Source organism: Bactrocera dorsalis, chromosome 2, assembly GCF_023373825.1.
Source record: "Bactrocera dorsalis isolate Fly_Bdor chromosome 2, ASM2337382v1, whole genome shotgun sequence".
Classification (NCBI taxonomy): Eukaryota; Metazoa; Arthropoda; class Insecta; order Diptera; family Tephritidae; genus Bactrocera; species Bactrocera dorsalis.
In genome coordinates this window covers 98,453,678-98,473,869 of record NC_064304.1, presented here as the reverse complement: position 1 = coordinate 98,473,869, position 20,192 = coordinate 98,453,678, and the positions used below count along the sequence as shown (strand labels likewise).

Genomic DNA, 20,192 nt, shown 5'->3' with positions numbered 1-20,192 from the left:
CGTGCATAAATATGACTATTTCTATATTACACTGAAATTAAAATTATAATAAATAATTTGTGGCACCTCATAGAATATGTCAACTTTTCTTTATTAAGTATAAGAAGGCTTCTGCTCTGTATATTTACACATGACATTAGAGCTATTGCAAACCACAAACCGCAAAATATCAAATTTACACCACTATTTTCAATGTAAACAAGATGTACTCACACACTCTTTCCGTTGTAAACTATCGTTGTCATGCCAACGCCGTAACACATATGTATGTGCTTGCGGAAATACATATGTATATTTGCATTAAAACTCACAGCATACACACATACACCAACAAGTTCTTATCATTCTCAGCAAGAATGCCTGCTCATGCTCCGAGAATGTCGGAAGTCTCTCTGTATTTTACTTCATAGAACCGGCAAAATAACTATGACGTTTAGTTAAACACTATATACAACAACAATAACAATGATTGGAAGCAAATGACATGATTAGCACATACTTGAAGTCAAGTGCGTGTGTTCCATCATTTAGAAAGACCCCATAACCCATTTGCTATCTGCAACGTGCTCACTCACCTTGGCTATTGATTTATTCCTAAGGCAAATTGTTTACATCCAACAACAAGTACAAGTGCTTATTCATTTCACAACGATTTGTACTGTGACGCAAACACTATCTAATCATCGGCACACTTTCTTTTAATTATTTGCATTTAATAATATATTTTTTTTTTTACTTTTTAACCCACACACTTTCAACACTTAGATTAATAGAAACTTTAATTAAGTTCTTATGCACGACTCCACCAATGCATAGTCATTCTCCCGCGCGCATGCAAATACATTGCCAATAATCGAAAATAAAATTCCCATTTATGAGTGTGAGAGTATTAGAAAGCACTTTGCTCCGGCGATTTTCTGCCAATACCGGCAGCTTTGGGTGGCCGCTTGCTACTAATGTGTAACGTTGGCGCAAAGTTGGAGCGAGCAGCTGTTGCTGTCAGGGTAACCAATGTGCGCACGAAAATACATTTTTAATGTATATAATTTTTCTTAAAAAATGTTTAAATGCTAAATTGCTTAAAGTCTCAAACAAAGTGTGCATTTGTTAAAAAAAAAGAAAAAATTATAAGATTTTCTAGAAAGACGTATCATATTATTATAGAAAATATTTTTTTGCTGCTGAAAATGTCACCTCAAGAACAACTTATGAAAATCGAAAAAAGGTGCCAAGATTTCTTAGAAAGTAACACTATGAAATTAGCTTCAAAATACTAACAATTCCTCGAACCGTATATACTCCATACTCCAGCTAAATTCGTAAATTCGAACTATGCTAAGTAAAACCATCTGAAACTTAGACGCTATACTATGGTCATGCTTTTTTTCACCTCAAATGTAATTCGTATAAATTGGAAACTTTTTCTTTTGTAAGAGAATTCCTATTTACTAGATCTTATATATGAATCTTTAATATAAACAAAGATATATTTCCACTGCATAGCCTTTTTCAATCTATTTCCCTATTTCTTATACAAAAATAACCAATGTATTACTAAGCTTTCTCTTCAGCAACTGCCCTTGGCAACTCTGGTCGCAACCAGTTGCCGATACCGGCAAGCTCTGCAGTGTTTTTGCACGTTTAATTTAAATTGCTCGTTCATTTTGTTATTTTTTTTGTTTTTTATCCCTTTTGTAAGTTTTTTTCCCAGATATTTTGCGCAACAATTCGCTGGTGTTGATTGATCTTGACAAACCAAAGGGACTTTTTCTAAAATTCCACAGTCCAATTAGTGATTTTTTTGCCATGTAATGTAATGAGCTTTATTTATCACTCCGCCGTAGAGACAAAAATAAAATAAAATTAGCAGCGAATGACCTCTAAAAAGGTTAAACAAATGGATTTCATTTCAGTGAGCTCTGGAATACAAAACAAATGGAACGCGTATACATACCTAATGTTATTAATGAAATCACAATGAAAGTCGCTGGTATTGTAAGTTTTGAAGCTATTTAATGAATAACTTTAGATTTCTTTTAATAAAAGTAAATAAGAAAGGCGACATAGTTTTCATGTAAAGTGGAAGTAGTTCTGGGACTTCGACGCTACACTATGCTCATACTTTTTTGACCTCAAATGTACTGATACAGATACTTATTCTTGCCCTCGTTCACCACAAAGCCAACTTCTTTCGCCTCTTTTTCTTGGCTGAAAAGGCTCCGCTGACGGCTTTGTTATTAAGGCATACGATGTCAATATTATGTGTCTACGCCTGTAGCATTAAACTTTTAGAGTAGACACTGACACTGCGGTTCAGATTAGCGCCATGTCTCATTTTTTCCAGCATTATATGGAAAAAGACGCACGAACGTAAATCATCCTGCCTAAAACCTCCTCTGGTATAGTTGTGCTCGACATCATTCTGCATAACCATATGAGTTTCGCTGTCATACCAAATTTAGACCTGACGTCTAATAGGCAGCTCCTTTCAGTTCTGTCGAAAGCGACTTTGAAATCGGCAAAAAATGATGGGTGTCGATTTATTTGTCAAAGGTCTTCGAGAGGACTAGACGTGTTATGGAAGTATGGTGAATGATGGATCCAGGTGTAAAGGCACACTGATAAGGCCCAAACAGTTCATTTTCATACAGTACTGTCGAAAAGACTGTATATTAAGAAGGCTGATTCCGCGATAATTAGCGCAGACTGCGGGATCTCCCTTATTTTGTATACGTATTCATCCGACTAAGTAGTAGCTGTAACATGCGCCTTTCCAACTTCTCGCCGCCGAATTTAAACTGCTCAGCTAGTAATCCATCGAATCCTCGGGCTACCTTCGAGCTTGGTCGAGGGGCGGGATGACAATCGCTTTCGCCATTTAACAGTTTCTAGAATTATTCTCTCCAAATTTCGAGTGTACTCTGTTTGTGTGTTTTCAGATATCCATTCCTATCTTTGCAGAAGCCGACCACGGGCTTAACTTCTCTCTCTTCTTTTTGCTGAAAGTACGTTTCTATTCCCTTCTCTTCTCGTGGTACCATTCTTTCACAGCCCTCTTGACAATCGGTTGTAGGGTGGATTTCCACGCAGCGTTTTTTTCTGCAATGACTGTGCGTAGTTATCATTATACTAAGTATTTCTGCGAGGACACAATACAAAAAGCAAAGGTTCGTATATTTCCTGCTCTATAATACAAAAAAAACAGAGCGTTGAATAGTTCCTTCTCTAGTAAAACTTGTAATTCGCACGATTTCGATTCCATCTTACATCTCATTAAACTTTGCCTTGACGGTAGAAAGTAATTAAAAGATTTTTTTTATTATTATATCATATATTAACTTGTCAATAATTTATGCATTCTATACAAACTAATATGGAGTTTTTTAGAAGGTTAATAAATATCGGAACTATGTAAATACGCGATGCACATAAAAAATTATGTAGACTAGTGATTCGTAACCTTATTTAAATTAGTTAAAAAAAACATTTACAACTAAAACAACATTTTTGAAGACAGTACACCGTAGCGCCTAGTCACGCGTGTGATCACGAATCCAATCCAAGTATTGCGAAACCCTTGTGTAAACGCCAGGATATCCAGGTTCGCCACATTTATTGCCGAACGACACAACGCCGAGTTGAACCCAACGTGACTCAAAACGCATCATAAGTGGGCCACCAGAGTCGCCCTAAGAGAATGATGTCATATTGTATAATGAAAAGGTAAAATAAAGTATATAGCTATGTTGAGTTACCTGACAAGCATCCACGCCACCATCCGAGTAGCCAGCACACACGAAATTCTCGTTTATGGGTTGGAAATACGAACGATCACAGTCTTCGTTACGCCATATAGGCAACTCAGCTTGACGTTGCGTGGTCGATTCCTTGCCGCCATAGTAGGTGGTGCCCCAACCAACTACCGTCGCACGACGACCCGGCAAACGCTCTTTGGGTGGCGCACGTCCGGCGCGCGGCAAGCAAACCGGTATCACGTATTTGGATTTACGCACTGGCTTGTCCAGTACCAAAATGGCAATATCGTTATAGAAGCCGATACGTGAGAAACTGTGGAGAGAAATAGGTATGTATAAAATAGTGACAAACAGTTTACCGACCGTCTACGTACCGTTCATGTGCACGCACTTCCTTCACAGTAAATGTGACCGGCGCCGAAGGCTCAGCATCTGTAGACAAGTCAATATCGCCTAGTCGCACGGTAAATTGGCGCGCTGCGAAACTGTAAAGAGTTGCTTGAGACATGCTTATAAAGTTTTGGGGTTCATATAATGACTTACGGTTTCTGCCGCGAGTCTCGCGTACAATGAGCAGCTGTCAAAATGTACTTCGTGCCAATGAGCGAACCACCACACCAGAACTCGGTACGTTTGGGTCCATGCAAAAAGATTGCCGCCATCCACGGCCATTGACCATTCGGCGCTTCAACACCACCCACAATACGACCCGATGAATATTCCTGCTGTCCACACTCTTCAGGGTCCACAATATTGTTATTGCCTATAAGTTCCAGTTCATTACCTAGTGGATTTTGCGTTGTCGTTGTTGTGGTAGTAGAAGGTTTCAACTGCGGTATTAAAACCAAACTTGGCGAGGAAGCTGGTTTTCGTGTTGTTGGCCGTTTCGTTGTAAGTGCCGTAGTTGGCGCTTTCGTTGTCAGCTTGAGTGGCCGTTGTGTCGTGAGTACAGCTGAAGACTCCGGTAACGGACAACAGACACCCGGTACAAATAGGCTCTTAAAGCAGAGTGACTCGCGCAGACTGCTCAAGTTTAATAATAAGGCGGGACAACTGCTCAAATCTTCACAACGTCCTGGTCGTCCGCTAGGAGTTTTACAAAAGTTCTCCGCATCTTTTGCAGAAACATCTTCAGTAGTTGCAGCCACTTGATCAGAGCGGTCTATTGATTGGGTAACTGTTGGCATTGTCGTCGTGGTCGGTCTTAATGTTGTTGACACTTTGTTTAGCTGTTGAAGTTGCCCGTTGGTGGCAATAAGCGTTGACTCGGATGCAGGTTTCTTTACCTTGTTGCGGTTCTTCTTCTTCTTCTTCTTTTTCTTGATTTCTTTAGTCTCCACAAACATTGGTTTGGCTGGTGTACCCGTTTCTCCCACACGCTTGTCTGCAGTCAACAATTCCGTAACTTTCTGTTCGCTTATTAGATTATTCTCAAGTGGCTGAGATGCGATAATTTTCGCAGTCGGGTTGATATCATTAAATTTCCTAGATGGCGTTGCTGTGGTTGTAATAACAGTTGGAGAACTCGGAGTACTAAATGTATTTTGAGTGGTAGAGGCAATGACTCCAGCACTTGCGTCATTCACTATGGGCTCTTCTTGTACTTCCGGTTTAGGTTCATGGCCACCTCGTGTAATGTCCACCAACAAATGACCCATTGTATTGAGTGCACCCAAAGTTTCAGAAATACGATTAAATGCCGATTGCGACAATAAACGAGGCAGTGTTTCACCACTACTGCTATCTGTGCTGCTTTCTTCACCACTATCCTCATAATACTCATCTCCATCCTCATCATCATCATACTCCGAGCCAGCATCTCGACTCTCCGACTCCGAATCAGACGAATCAGAATCGGAATACCTTGATTCGGAGTTCACTTGCAAGCGATTCAATTCTTTCACTTTGTGTGTCTCAACACGTCCTTTTCGTCTAACTGCAGCATCATCTCTCGCGTAGTCGTGTGAGAATGGTGAGTCCGATTGCGACTGAAAAAAAGACGCTGCCTTAAAAGTAGATATGAATCCAAGCTATATGCTTAACTAAATACAACGACACTTAAGCATCGTAACTTACATTGATCATTGGTCAAGTGACGCGGCTCATAGTCATCATCTGAATCGGGCTTGGCCGCATGACATAATTGTTGGGCGAGAAAAGTAGCAGAAAGCGCTGAAATTAAAGGGAAATTTTTTAGTATTTGTAATAAAAATTAATATACATACATATTTTGGCAGGAATAGGAAAGAAAATGGAAAATCATGCAACTATTATAGATTAGCCCAAATACTTGCTTATTATCATAATAATGTGTTTTATTTAATCTCGAAATTTTTTACAAAGGAAAACAGGTCTTAAAAGTAGGATTTCCAGTTCGAAGTTATTTACATCTTCAAAGTCCAGCCGATCCAAAAAAAGCTGGCTCCAACATAAGAAAGATTTTAAATACCTATCAAGTATGTTATGAACGAATTTTCATTTCCAACCGATCGAGGCTTAAGGCCACAATACACCGATTGTAAATCACATACCAGCCACTATAAATTTTACGTCAGGTTAGATTAGGTTAGATGGTTGATCCCTCACTACTTAAACTGTTATGCTCAGTTTTTTTTAAAGCCAGAACAAAAACTGCTTTAATTGGATATCGACAAAACGACCTGAACCTATCACAAATCAGTTTAGATGTTTTATTTCTACTTTCGCTATTTCCCCTGAATGTCTAAAAATATGATATTGGAGATGTTTTTGCCCTGATCTGGCAAAAGCGGGACAATCGCGGAGAAAGTGTTGAGATTAATCTATCTCATCTTCTTCCAAACAGCTGATGCAATTGGCATGCGACAAGATGATTAATAATACCGCATGAATCCTGATCCGACATTGTCCAGTCAGAACTTCTACAACCATTCAAAGGTGAACGTTTTGCGGAACGAAGAGCTCCCTAGACCTCTTCCGATTTATGCTGGGCCAAAAGGATCTTGCGGCTGCTCCGGGTGACTTGCTGAGCTGGGCTGAGGCAACAGTACGATAATAAAGGCAATTGACCTCCGAGCCGTTCCTATTCCGCAGTTATTGAGACTGTAGTACCTGTTCTGGCAAGCTCTTCTGCAATACTGCACTCAAGGCAATCTTATCATAAAATAGCTAAAGATAAAGAGTCTAAACATCCCCACACTAGTCTTGAGCGCACAGTCAGTGAACTGAAACCTAATATTGCTGCCTTACTATCGTAATGGATAATCATAACTCTGAAGAAGGATGCGCTATGGAGCAGTAGATCTACTGCTTTACCGCTAAGGCATCCACTTCCGCTTGGCAGACGCTGCTATGGTCAAGAACTCGAAAACTGCAGTTGATGGAAACAGTGTACTCCTCCACCAATCCTAAATCTAACCTCGGAAAGACTAATGACTTCCTTTCCTTTCCTTGAACTCAGCTTTATTAAACGATTTGAATGTGCAACCAAGAATATTAGAATGTAATAGGGAACTATTGAGTATTATGGTTGCGACCGTAAAACTGTAAAGATTTTATTTTTGGAAATAAAACAAAGTAAATCCCAAAACCTAACCGAAACAAACCTAAATGCACTACTGTTAGCGTGCAATCCCAAAGCAAAACTTGCATAATATTGCACAATTCGTGGCGAAACCGTAAAGTAATGAAAGAGCCACAAACTTATTGTCTTAAAATACTTCAAATACTTTTGGGTCAAACTGAAAGGAAAAATTGTCGAAAATGCTGTAACAGCCAAGCCTCCATGATGCAATGCGAAAATGTATGTATGTTTATATGTACTGTATGTGCTCGTGCATCGCCTGCACATGGTCATAAGCCTGTTATGTAAGTTTGTCTTATAGGTTATGTGCTTCTGTTTACTTGCGCTTTTTAGCAACCAAAATTTTTGTTTATTTTTCTTATTTATTGGCAATTAAATTTAAAAAATATCAAAAGTACCACTCAAAAATTTTAAGAGCATAAAAATAAGTTGAAACACTTATTTTCTGGAATTCCCACATTTTAATGATTCATTGATTACTCACAACGCTGGTGAAAACTGGTGCACTGAAGTGGGTTTTGCGTCTTAAAGTGCACTTCGGTGGCTATCTATATGCAATCCATATATGTACTTTTGTGTAAATTTTAGTTTTTTATGACTGCGAGTGAAAGTGACACAGTTTTTTCGCAAAAAAATACAACAACAACAGGAATGGAATAAGTAAGTTCGGGTGCAGCCGAACATTTTATACTCACGCACTTTGCAAGGCAACGAAAAGGCGGAAAAGTTAACAAAGCTAGTAGCCTCTTTAGACGAATCGGGGCGAAATTATTACCATACCAACTGGGAACGATCAAAAGAACACTACACTAGCATCCGTCTTGAGGCCAAGCATTCATTATAGGAAAATATTCGTCCGAATAGACAACGTCCAGCACGCAGTGAAGAAAATATAATAGCCGTGGCTGAGAGTGAACACGAAGGCCGTGGAGCATCAATTCGACGCCATGCGCAGCAATTCAGACTGACGTATAGAACTACTTGGCGCATTTTACGTCGAGATCTTATATTGAAAGCGTGCAAAATGCAGCTTTTGCAAGAACTGAAGCCGTTCGAACTTTCCAAGCGACATCGCTTCGCCCTATAGCAAATGAAAAGTTGCTACAAGATTCGACTTTTTCGAGTCAAATTTCTGGCAAGTGAAATTTCCGTATTTGGGACGAAGAGCAACCTGAAAAGATTCAAGAGCTGCCATCTCATTCAAAAAAACAACGGTTTTGTGTGGTTTGTGGACCGGTGAAATCATCGAACGAGTCTTCTGAAACGTAACCGCGGCCAACATTTGAAAGAGATAACTTTCAAAAAACAACTGCCAAAGAATGTTGAATGTTAATAAACATTCCCCATTAAATTTGAAGTTTCTTTTTTTAAAAAGTAGAGAACCTCGAAATGGATCACCCTTTATATGTATATTATGTAGTTCTAATGGATCACCCTTTATATGTATCTATAAAAACATTTCCTGTAATTTCATTAATAATTCCAAATAATAAGTATTATCTTCACTCACAGCTAGTTATCCACATCACTCTTAGATAACATAAATATTGAATTTCCATATAGATTTATATGCTTACATCTTGCATGTACTTGCATACTTGCATGTACATAAGCATAACATTGAACTATGTTTGTAAACCCTTTGATAACTTTTCATTCCAAAGCTTTTCAGATTGGCTATGAATCTATAGTATTACAACTTAATGATAATATTCAACAGAATAGGAATGAAAATGCACCAGAACGCTCACCTCACCAGCAAAGGAAGGAATACATTCTTCAGCTCGCTGACAGTGAGTTCAAAACTAGTCAAGCAGTGTAGGACTTCACTGAGTAGCATCAAGCTATTACCATATTATACGAGGCTGGGTGTTTGGCCACAGCGGAATCGTCGAACTTGTAAGAAAAACCACCCATACCCAATTTCCATCCGGATGGCTTTTGGGGTACGCGCGAGCTCAACAAGTGTTGGTCAACAAGCAGCACTTGTGGTGAGCTATTTCCTTATTAAACCTGGCTGGGTGTTTGGCCATAGTGGAATCGTCGAAAATTGTAAAGCAATGAGCTTGTAATAAAAACCACCCATATCCGAGTCTATCAGTATGGAGCGAGCAGTGGCACTCCTGTCCTTGTGCGTTTGGCCGCTAGATCTTTGGGCTACGCGCGAGCTCAGCAAGTTTTGCTCAACAAGCAGCACTTGTGATGAACTTCTAGCTCTTAACTAAACCCTATGCCATCGGACACAATGGACCTTAGGTCGCAGAGCGATGAGGCTAAAGATTTTGGAGTACGGAAAGTTGTTGTGATGTAGATGAGGTAGAAACATGTAGGCACTTTTTCCTCCACTATCCAACTTTCGACAGACCAAATGACAGATGTGGATTTTATATAAGCTACCGAAATTATTGGCAGAATCTAGGCGTTATGTCGACATGCTACGGTCTTTTTGGACAGGATTTTTGGGAATCACAACGAACAAACGTCTCTGTTCAAGTGGAAGTATTCGTAGTCTCACGAAAAATCAGACTACTTACCTAACCCAACCTATTTTAGAAGCCAAACTGATGCGAAGGCATGCCTCATGATTCATTCCGAAACTAAACTCCCAATACATCTTTGTTTATGATTTTTCTCTATCCATTACTATTGCTATTTCGAGATAACAACAAAATGCAACAATTATATGTGGCTTACAGTTATGTCATATAACAACAACCTACATATCTAACAACCTACAAGTACTTAACCTCAACTGGTATGTATGACGCAGCACGCATTCATACTTATATGGACATATGTACTTATATATTCACAATAAAATCATAAAATCCGTCAAATGGACGGAGAAACAAACTAAATAAATACGCGAAAAGTAAACAGCCGGAGACGACCTAGTCAACAGACAACACAGTGGACAAAAGCACAGGTGCGAAAGCGCATGCCCAGCAGGAAATACTTTGGTAAAACTATAAAAACACGAAATGGTGTGAATGAATAAGTAACAAACTCATGGTTAATATCTAGAATGATCTAAATTGAATAGAAAATGAATGAATATTTTTTATGAACTTTTTAACGAAAAAGTCTTTTCGTATTTTGTCAATAGCTGTCGTTGCAGTGATACATCTCCAATCACATTGTGTCGTACCACATAGCGTTGGAAAGGCAAGATTTTAAGCTTCATTGAACCAAAAAAATTTAATTTTAGGAAGTTGAAAAAAAGCTACAGCTCTTTAAAAATTAGTGAAAAGAATGAAAAAATTCGTTATGTTTTGAAATTTTTGTATAAAAAGGGAAGAATGCCACGCAATTTGAGAAGTTTACGCAGACGATGCTGTACTCGTATCAGTTCGTGTAGCACAACAATGGTGGTTCGCTCGCTTGCATTCTAGAAATTGCAATGTGAAAGATGCACCTCGCTCTGGTCGACCTATTGTTGGAAAAGTCGATGAAATTATGGAAAAGATTGGGCAGGACAGTCACATAAGCAGCCATGACATCGCTAAGGAACTTAACATTCATCATCAAACGGTTTGAAACCATTTAAAAAGACTGGCTACAAAAAGAAGTTCGATGTTTGGGTACCACATGAATTGTCTGTGAAACATTTAATGGACCGAATTAACATCTGCGATTTTTTGCTGAAACGAAATGAAGTCGAACCATTTCTGAAGCGAATGGTAAGCAATCGAAAAAAACGGCCAGAACTGATCAACAAAAAGGGCTTCGTCTTTCATCAGGACAACGCTAGACCACACACATCTTTGATGACTCGGCAAAAACTGTAAGAGTTTGGCTGGAAAGTTTTGATGCATCCACCATATAGCCCTGACCTTGCACCATTAGACTACCGTTTATTTCGGTCAATGTAGAACTCCCTTAAGGGAGTAAAGAGAAGAGTCAAGAGAAGCCTGTGAATTACTTGTCGCAGTTTTTCGCCGAGAAACCAGCAAATTTTAACACTGATGGAATAATGTCTCTAGTGGAAAAGTGGTCGATCGAAATAGTACATATTTGGTTCATAAAAAAAATAAGTTGAAGTTTCATTAGAAATACGAAAAGACTTTTTCGACTACCCAATATTTTACAATTTTCCGGCCGGGTGCACATAACATATAACCCAAAGTTTACGAATGCATAAAGCAGATGGTTAGATGTGTTGGGACACACACATATTTGAGCGTTACGCATCGTGCATGTCAAAATACTTAGGCGGGTGTGTTACGGCATACTTTCCTGAAGCGTGCGTACGCAGTTATAAAAACCGAAGTTAACGGAAAATCAGTAAAAAAAGGGTGGTACAAAAATGTTAACCTTCTGTTATCGGATGTGAGTATGTATGTAATATTTCATAAGCATGACGCATCGCGTTCAGCTTACTTTTGCATAATTGTGGCATGTAGCAAAACATAATATGAAATTTAAAACAGCAACCAAACAAAGAAATCTTGTGCTTAAAACTAATTACTTCACTTCACGACGATTACGAAATGTTTACGAACGCTAACAGCCGGGTGCAAGCAAAAAATTTTCCAATATAATTAGAGGTAAACATGGTTGAAATGATTTATTTATTTTTGTTTTTTTTTTTTTATTTTGTACAAATACTATTTAAGCTCATAATTATCTCGTAGTACATTGAAAACACTGAAAATGTTTTTGTTACAAAAATTGTTGAGTTTTTGTTATACTTTTTCTGACGTAATAAATTATTTTCTTTTTGAATGTGGAGTAACAATCAGTTTAGATTATTTTATCATTTTGGGAAAACTTTTTTGGTAATGATAATTTTTTTGGTGGGTTTTCTTGAAACATAAAAATACTCTTCATTAATATATATATACCTGAAATTGTATGGGAGAAAACGTGAAAACGTATGTAAGACTACTAACAGAATTTCGTTCTGCATTTTTTGAAAACTTATCATAATCAACAATGGCACCTTCCCAATTAACAGGCCGGATATTCCAAGTACATGCCCTTAAATCGTAATCCTTAATGCGTTTGCCATGGTCATCATCAAAGGAGTGGTCTCTCATCCGTGGCTGTTGTTACCTTTTCAATAGAGGGTGTTTTTTAAGGTACCGAGTCCAAAACCCCAGGAACAACCCTGGATGATTCGCCAACCCACTTTAACTCGCCTTTAAATAGATGTTTTTGGCTACCCAGAAGATACTTGGTCTAAGCCGGAAGTCGTGAGCTGCTTGAGCCATATGTAAAACAATCGTTTCTGGCCACTCTCTAGTGAATAACTCTTAGAGAACTTGTATAAATAAAATATATCATCATTTGTCAACGTGACGAACTGAGTGGATTTTAGAATGAAAAGCATACCCAGTTTTAACGAATATTCCTCAAATGACCAATCCGCGGTATGGTAGCTGTAAGTCTGCATATAATTTTTCCGGAGCTCTGTATTAAGTCTTTAGTTTTTGTCTTGTCATAATTTGACCATATCTGCTCCATATCTAAGGATTGACAACCGTATATATCTAAATGACTATATTCGGTTGTAGGCCCCAGCTCCTGCTGAGTATCCTCTTGCACTTGTAATACACCACATCAGCTGTCCTGAACGTGTCTCAATATTCATTTTCCAGTTCAGTTTGGTATCTATCTCGACCGGCAGATATTTTTCTTTGGCGGACTGAGTAATTTAATAGCCACTGAGTCCAACACGCAGTGAAGAAAATATAGCAGCCGCAACTGAGAGTGTATACGAAGACCGTGGAGACGTACGGAACAATTTGGCTCATTTTACGCCGAGATCTTAAATTTAAGCCATAGAAAAAACAGCTTGTGTAAGAACTAAAGCCGCTCGACCTTCCCAAGCGACATCTCTTTGCCCTATGGGCTTGAAAGGTCCAAGATCGTGTGATATCACACCGTTAAATTTTTTCCTGTGGGGATTTGTAAAGTCTAAAGTCAATGTGGGCAATACCGCTTCGATTCAAGGCTTGAAGCAAAATATCACGTGTGTCATTCAACAGTTACCAGTCGAAATGCTCTAATGAGTCATCGAAAATTGGAATCAACGGATAGATCCTCTGATACATAGTTTCTGTTCTCTATTCAGATCAGAACAGCATTCATAATCGAGAATACCTCAGAGGAAACAAAGTTCTAGAGCATTCACAATAAACCACAGTAGGAAGTATGGTTACCATAAATATATAGTACTTTGGATCAGAATATGTTTTCGCCAAAGCATTTCGCTGCTTCGGTGTCAAAAGTCATACAATTCTATGTGAGTTGCCTAGATGCTTGCCATTAATAACTTAATGTTTTCTCAAGAATATGCCTTATTGAGAGCCTAACGCCAAACCGAAAATGCATTGCCCACACCAGAAGACACTCGTCTCATTGTGTTAGCGAAAGTCAGTGTCATGACCGCAATTTTCGAACTTCATCACTGTTTTTATTATCACAATACGACGTAATAAGTATTATATGGTATTTGGTAATACAATGCACTTGCACATTTTTCCTTTTGGTATTATTTATATGTTTTTCTTTTTGTCATATAGTTTTCATACACAAAAGTGGAAGTAAAAACTGGCGCAAAATCACGCGGACAATTAACGTACTCAAAAAAGACACTTAACTATTTATATAGAGATAATTATTGTGTACTCGTATACATCCGCTTGCCCATTCATTGCAGTCGTCATGCTGCATCTACTGCCAAAATTGAACGCGTCATGGAGCTGGCGGCTGCTGGGATGCTGCCACGGTCGTGTTGCGCACAGATACCCAAGTATATTTGTTAATGGAATTACCGCATACTTGCAGATAACCATGGTTGCAAGCAGCGCGTTATGTGTGGAAAAACTCGTTCGCCGTAAAATGAGTACTGTGAATTTGCCTTGACGATCGCATCGGTGGACACTTAAATTCCTCTATATGTGTATTTTTTATTGTTGCAGATGCTTGCATGAACCGTTATTTTTATACTTTTCATCAGTTACATAACTGGAGGATTAACTTAGCGTAGCGGCAATAATCCGGGCAATTACATCTCAGCTGAGACAATAAAAACACAACCGGCAGTTGGTATTAAATATCTAAAAAAAAACAAGCTGGTGTGTGTAAAGTTAAAACCAAAGTGCATATAAAATTTCAAGTGAAAAAAAAAAACAAATTACAACCGAACCAGCAGCTACGCCTCTTTGCCTCCAGCCCGTTCAAAGAGATAAATGTGCAAGATAAGAAGGTGGCGCATGCGACCCAACTGTCATGAAATATAGCATATATGGTAATGGTGTGCAGAGCAGGCATATAACAAAAAATTTAATGCAATAATATCATGAAAAAGTAGTGTTGTAATAAAATGCGTCAGACGGTAGCACAACACCAAGTTTCACCGGTAATTCCGGGTTACGTTTGCATGATAGCTGGTTTCTTGTTATTGTATAGGAAGCATACTTACATATGTGTTTTCCAAAAATATGGGAGATCCTATATAATGTATTTATATGTAAGCGAACAGCGTGACAAGCTGAGTCGATTTAGTCATGTCCGTTTGTACGTCTGTCAATCTATCTATCTGTACATACGTGAGGGACTAACCCTAAATTTTTGAGATATCGGTCTGAAATTTTGCACATATCTGACAACTAAAGCCTATAGCTGTCATACAAACTGAACGCTTGTACCCAAGTGTTTTTAAGGATAAGTTTTTTATTTTACGAGATATCTTCATGAAATTTGGCATTAATTATTATACAATACAACATTACAGTATCGAACATATTGTTCAGATCGAAGCACTATAGCGCATAGCCATCATACAAACTGGCCGATCAAAATCTAGTTCTTGTATGGAAAACTCTTTTATTAAACGAGATATATTCATGAAATTCTCCACAGATTTTTCTGCAAAAGATCGCTACATTCTCAGAAAAATTTATTTAAATCAGAGAAATATAGCCTACAGCTGCCATTAAACTGAACGATCATACTCAAATGTTTGTAAGGAAAACTTTTTTCATTTAACGAGTTATATTCAAGCGATTTCGCATGAATTATTCTACAAATTTCACTGTCGGATCCTTAGTTTGTGAATTATACCATTATTGAGAAAAAATGGATAAGAAGTGATATCGCGTGTTGATAAAATATTGCTTTTTGAAAGGAAAAAATATAGTTTAAGCAAAAGCTTGGCTTGTGACGAGTATCCGAATCCTGCCCCAAGAATATCAATGATTAAGAATTAACCGAAGACGGTGAACGCTGCGGATGCCCAAAAGAGGTTGTTACCGGCGATAACAGCAAAAAAGTCCACAAAACACTTTTAGGTGGCCCGAAGGTGAAGTTGTTCGAGATAGCAGGCAGACAACTGAATCTGTACATCGTTTCATTCACTAAATATTTGGGTATCAACAGGGATTGGACTGCTTGAAGAACGAAATCGCCGAAAAAGAAGACAATGCACCGTGCCACAAGTCACTGAAAACGATGGTGAATATCCATGCATTGCACTTCCAATTTTTTTCACATCCATCGTATTCTACATATCTGGTCTCCAGCGACTATTTCCTGTTCTCAGATCTCAAAATAATGCATGCTGGCAAGAAATTGTTGTCGAATGAAGAAGTGATTGTCGAAACTGAGATCTATTTGAAAGCACAGAACAAATCGTACTACAAAAAAATTGTTATCGATAAGTTGGAGGGTCGCTATAATCACTGTACCACCCTTTTTGAATATAAATATGAGTTCTGTCAAAAAAAAATGTGTTTTACAATGTTGGGCTGTGGATTTTTCAAATGACTCCTTTTCTTTCAGCAATAAATCTATTATCAAGCTTTGTTAGACACACGCAGAATTAGAAAAAATGCGCAAAAATATAGTAATCTTACACCAGATTTTGGTTTATAGATTTGAAGCCATTAGACAAACCTAAACCGTGAAAAAGAGTTGCCAACAAAACGCAAAAAGCAAAATCAAAATTAACCAAATTGTTGTGCATTGGAATTTCTATAATTTTGTGCAATATAAAAACTAATAAATTAATACAAAAAGACACACACTCGCGCACACAGTCAACACAAAAAAATGCCGAACAACAGCAATTTCTGCATTTATAAAATTAAATAACAACGACATGCGGCGTCTACAAATTAAAACTAAATAAGCAATAAAAATAACAACGCTAATAAAGATGAACAAAAAAAGCAATAAAAACCACAACAGCAACAAAGACATGGCCACTTCATACCGCGGCGGCTTCGCGTGAATAATTTTCACTTTCTTTTCCTCAGTCACGGAACCAGTTTCGGTGATTGCTTCCACCTACCCCGCTGACAGTGTTTCCTTATTTTCGCCTGTTTTCGCTTTTATTTGCATATTTCATCTTACATATAGTATATATTTACTTATGTACTATACGTATATTATTGTGTAAATATGTATACGTTTTGTTGTACATTTTATCAGCTTATAATTGGGTTTTAGAGGCGGTACTTATTATTATTATTATTATTATTATTATTATTATTATTATTATTATTATTATTATTATTATTATTATTATTATTATTATTATTATTATTATTATTATTATTATTATTATTATTATTATTATTATATTTATTAAATATAAATATTTTATATGCTTTGAGCTGCTTTTGCTCCTGGCAAGCTCTCAAGCTTTACACGTGAAAACATTTTAGCACACATTCGTGAATACCAGGTTTCCTTGGAAAGTGAGTAAAGTTGCGGACTTCAATATAAATAAGACATTTGACGGAAAAATGGCAAAGAGTGTTCGACCATAATGATACATAGTTTGGTTCATTAAAGTTCATTATAAATATAAAAAAAAATATGTTGAATTTTGATTAGAAATACGAAAAGACTTTTTCGACTACCCTAGACGAGCTGAATCTTGTATGGAAAACTTTTTTATTTGACGTGTTAACCATTTAAATATAGTTCAGTTTATTTTCTAAAGCATTTTCACAACCTCAGAAGTAAATATTGTGATCGGGTCACCTTAAGCTAGTATAGCTGACATATAAACTGACCGACCAAAATTAAGTTCTTGTATGGGAAACTTTTTTATTTGACGAGATATACTTAAGAAATTTGACACGGATTATTTTCAAAAGCATTTTCACAACTTCAGAAGAAATTATTTAAATTGGACGACTATAGCATATAGCTGTCATAGGAAGTGAACGCTCAAAATCAAGTTCTTCTATGAAAAACTTTTTTATTTGACCAAATATCTTCACAAAATTTCGCCTAGATTTTCATCCAAAGCATTACTACAATATCAGAAGTAATTATTTAAATCGGACTACAAAAGCATATAGCTGCCTTACAAAAGGACCCAACAAAATCAAGTTTTTGTATGGGAAACTTTTTAATTTGACGAGATGTACTTATGAAATTTGACACAGATTATTATCTAAAGTATTTTCACAACCTCAGAAGGAATTATTGAGATCGGACCACTATAGCATATATGTAGCTGAGATACAAAGTAACCCAACAAAAAAACGAAATCAAGTTAAAGATCTAACCAACCGTTTATAAACAAGATAGCGATCTCTTTATACACTTTTATGTTATAAGAAATGCACCTGTAAGGGGTATTATAACGTCGGTGCAGTTAAAGTTAAAGTTTTTTTCTCATTTTAAACATATTCTTATTTGCTAATGAAAAGCGAAAGTTTTCGCCAATACGCTTATTAATAATTCATCAGAAAATCTTGTCCCAATTGTGTCAACTTCTTTCAAATTAAATATAAAATAATAATAAAATAAATATAAAGGCAGCAATACAATTAGCACTTGCCTATGCTACAATGGCACTTTCACGCCACAGAACAACAGAAGCAGCGAGTTTCGACTGCGGCTGCAAGTTTGTTGCTTAAGTCTTTTGTCAAGCTCTTTAGCTAGAGCGGCCAAATGAATATTTGTATTTTATGTATAGTATGTATACGCATGCATTTAGCGACTATTTTTGAGCTTGTGACATTGAAACTGCTTGAGACTGCCGCTGCTGATTGGGAAATTTTAGGTTTGCACATTTAATTGGCGTTTTGGTCAACGAAGGTTGCTAGCTGCTGAACTGTAATTTATTTGCTGACAACTAGCGCCGAATTTGTTAATAATTTTGTTTACTTTTGTTTGCGTGCGCTGCTGGCACTTTAAACTATTTTCGAATGCAAATTTGTGTGTGTAATTTTTATTTTCAATTACAAAATAGTTTTCAGCCAAGTGCCGCTTGTGGGTCAACAATGAGCGCTCACTACTCGCGGTCTTCAAGTAAAGCTGTCCGTGGGTGGCAAGGGTACATACAGTGTTGTAAATGAAAGATGGCAAACTGTGCGTTGATTTTGCTGGTTTTTATGACAGCAATATATTGGGTAGTCGAAAAAGTCTTTTCGTATTTTGTCAATATTATTTATATTATTATATATTGGTTCATAAAAGTTCATTTTAAAGGAAAAAATATAAGTTGAAGTTTGATTAGAAATACAACTACCCAATATATACATATGTAACTATACATATTTTTTTATAAATTTTTTTTTTTGACATAAGCAATACTTACCAACACATAATAGCAGATAGCTTGTGGCGAAACGCATTTTGTCTAATACGCTCAGCGTTTCGGCGCCGTTTTGTGCAATTTACTGTCACCTCTTGTTGGAAAATAGTTAATTTTATTTTTTTAATTTCTTTTTTTGTTGCCGAGCTTTGTGCTGTGTGTAATAATGTTTAATTAATAATGAGTTTTTAGTGCCGGAAGTGTTGTGAGATTTTTACACTTTTGCGTTTCGGAAATCCTGCAACTGGTTGCTGGCTGCTGCCGTTTGTTGCTGGGTACTTCCAAGATACGTCAATTTCAAAACCGGCCAAATAGTAGTAACAACACTGATATGTTGCAATTGCTGGCAGTGTGGCTGTACGCTCGGCTTGTCGGTTGGCCTGTTAATTGGCCGTGAATGCCTGACACTTGGCAACTACCGCACGAAAGCGTGCTTCAAGGCCTTCATGTGACGCGTTGTTGTTCGAAACGTTTTGTTGCTGGCAACGAAAATGAAAGTGTTGCGCAGCTAAATTTAACTACACTTATACGGCGATTTGCACATTAAGATTTTCTTGTAATAATTTATGATTTTATGCACTTGTCGTTCGATTGTTTGAGTTGCTAGCAAATGTAGCTATTTGAACAGTGTTTAACTTTGTTGATTAACTCGCTACAATTGTTAGTTGTTGTTGGTATTATTGGTTAAATACACCGCAGCATCAAGACGCAAATAAGCATTTCAGCTTATTACAACATCACATTTGTTGTTTTTGTTGTTGTTGCTATTTTTTTCCAACAATTAAGCGCGCTCTACACACGCTACAACTTGCAGCAAATATTAGTTTCACTTTCGTTTTGCAGTAAACTTTGCAAAATCGACAATAACAACTACAATAAGTGTTATTATTATAATTTCTACGGTAATTTATCACAACTTCTGCGCCGCCACTCGCTTTCGTTATTCCACGTTATATTTCGCGAGCGTATGTATACACATATATGTAAATGTATGTGTATGGTATTTAATGTCGCAATCCGTTTTATTAAAAATTCAAAATCCAAACGATTCTCACGCCGAAATTTCAACACAGGCACTTCACCACTTCAATATTGCTTGCTTTGGCATGCATTTACCCACATTTAGCTGTAAATCTGATTTAAATACAATATGCTTTTGGCTTGCATGTATTTTACATGGCAAATGTCCTCGCACTCGGTTCGTCGTTTGGAGCTTTTAGCGCGCGCCACGTACACCTTCTGTTGCCGCTTGTTGCACTTCACCAACTGAATTGTGCCGTACAAATAATTTGTGTTTTGTCGTTGTGCCGTT

General features: G+C 37.3%; 2 protein-coding genes across 4 annotated transcripts in view; both read right to left on the bottom strand.

Annotated features, from left to right (window-relative positions):
- LOC105231595 (nicotinamidase) overlaps positions 1–955 on the bottom strand; it is a 36,313-nt gene extending 35,358 nt beyond the window's left edge. Inside the window, exon 1 of the mRNA XM_011212984.4 lies at positions 576–955. The gene's annotated coding sequence lies outside the window, so the exon portion shown is untranslated. The remainder of the gene's footprint in view (positions 1–575) is intronic.
- Positions 956–3,365: 2,410 nt separating this feature from the next.
- LOC105231596 (uncharacterized) lies at positions 3,366–20,192 on the bottom strand. Of its 3 annotated transcripts, none has more exons than XM_011212986.4 (6): positions 18,884–20,192; positions 5,832–5,927; positions 4,299–5,757; positions 4,130–4,240; positions 3,756–4,068; positions 3,366–3,689 (listed from the first exon to the last, which is right to left on the bottom strand). In XM_011212986.4, the coding sequence occupies exons 1-6, from the start codon at positions 18,918–18,920 to the stop codon at positions 3,531–3,533; spliced, it is 2,175 nt and encodes a 724-aa protein (XP_011211288.2). In that variant the 5' UTR covers positions 18,921–20,192; the 3' UTR covers positions 3,366–3,530. The 3 variants fall into 3 exon arrangements, with proteins under 3 accessions (XP_011211288.2, XP_049302905.1, XP_049302904.1); XM_049446948.1 differs by having other exon boundaries at positions 4,299–5,743; positions 18,884–18,899; XM_049446947.1 differs by lacking the exon at positions 18,884–20,192 and having other exon boundaries at positions 4,299–5,761.

Coding starts and splice junctions, on each gene's coding strand:
- LOC105231596 (XM_011212986.4), bottom strand. CDS start 18,920: ATGCGTTTCGCCACAAGCTATCTGCTATTATGTGTTG. Junction 5,928..18,883: donor CTATCTGCTATTATGTGTTG/GTAAGTATTGCT, acceptor CTTTAATTTCAG/CGCTTTCTGCTACTTTTCTC. Junction 5,758..5,831: donor TCACTTGACCAATGATCAAT/GTAAGTTACGAT, acceptor CTTTTAAGGCAG/CGTCTTTTTTTCAGTCGCAA.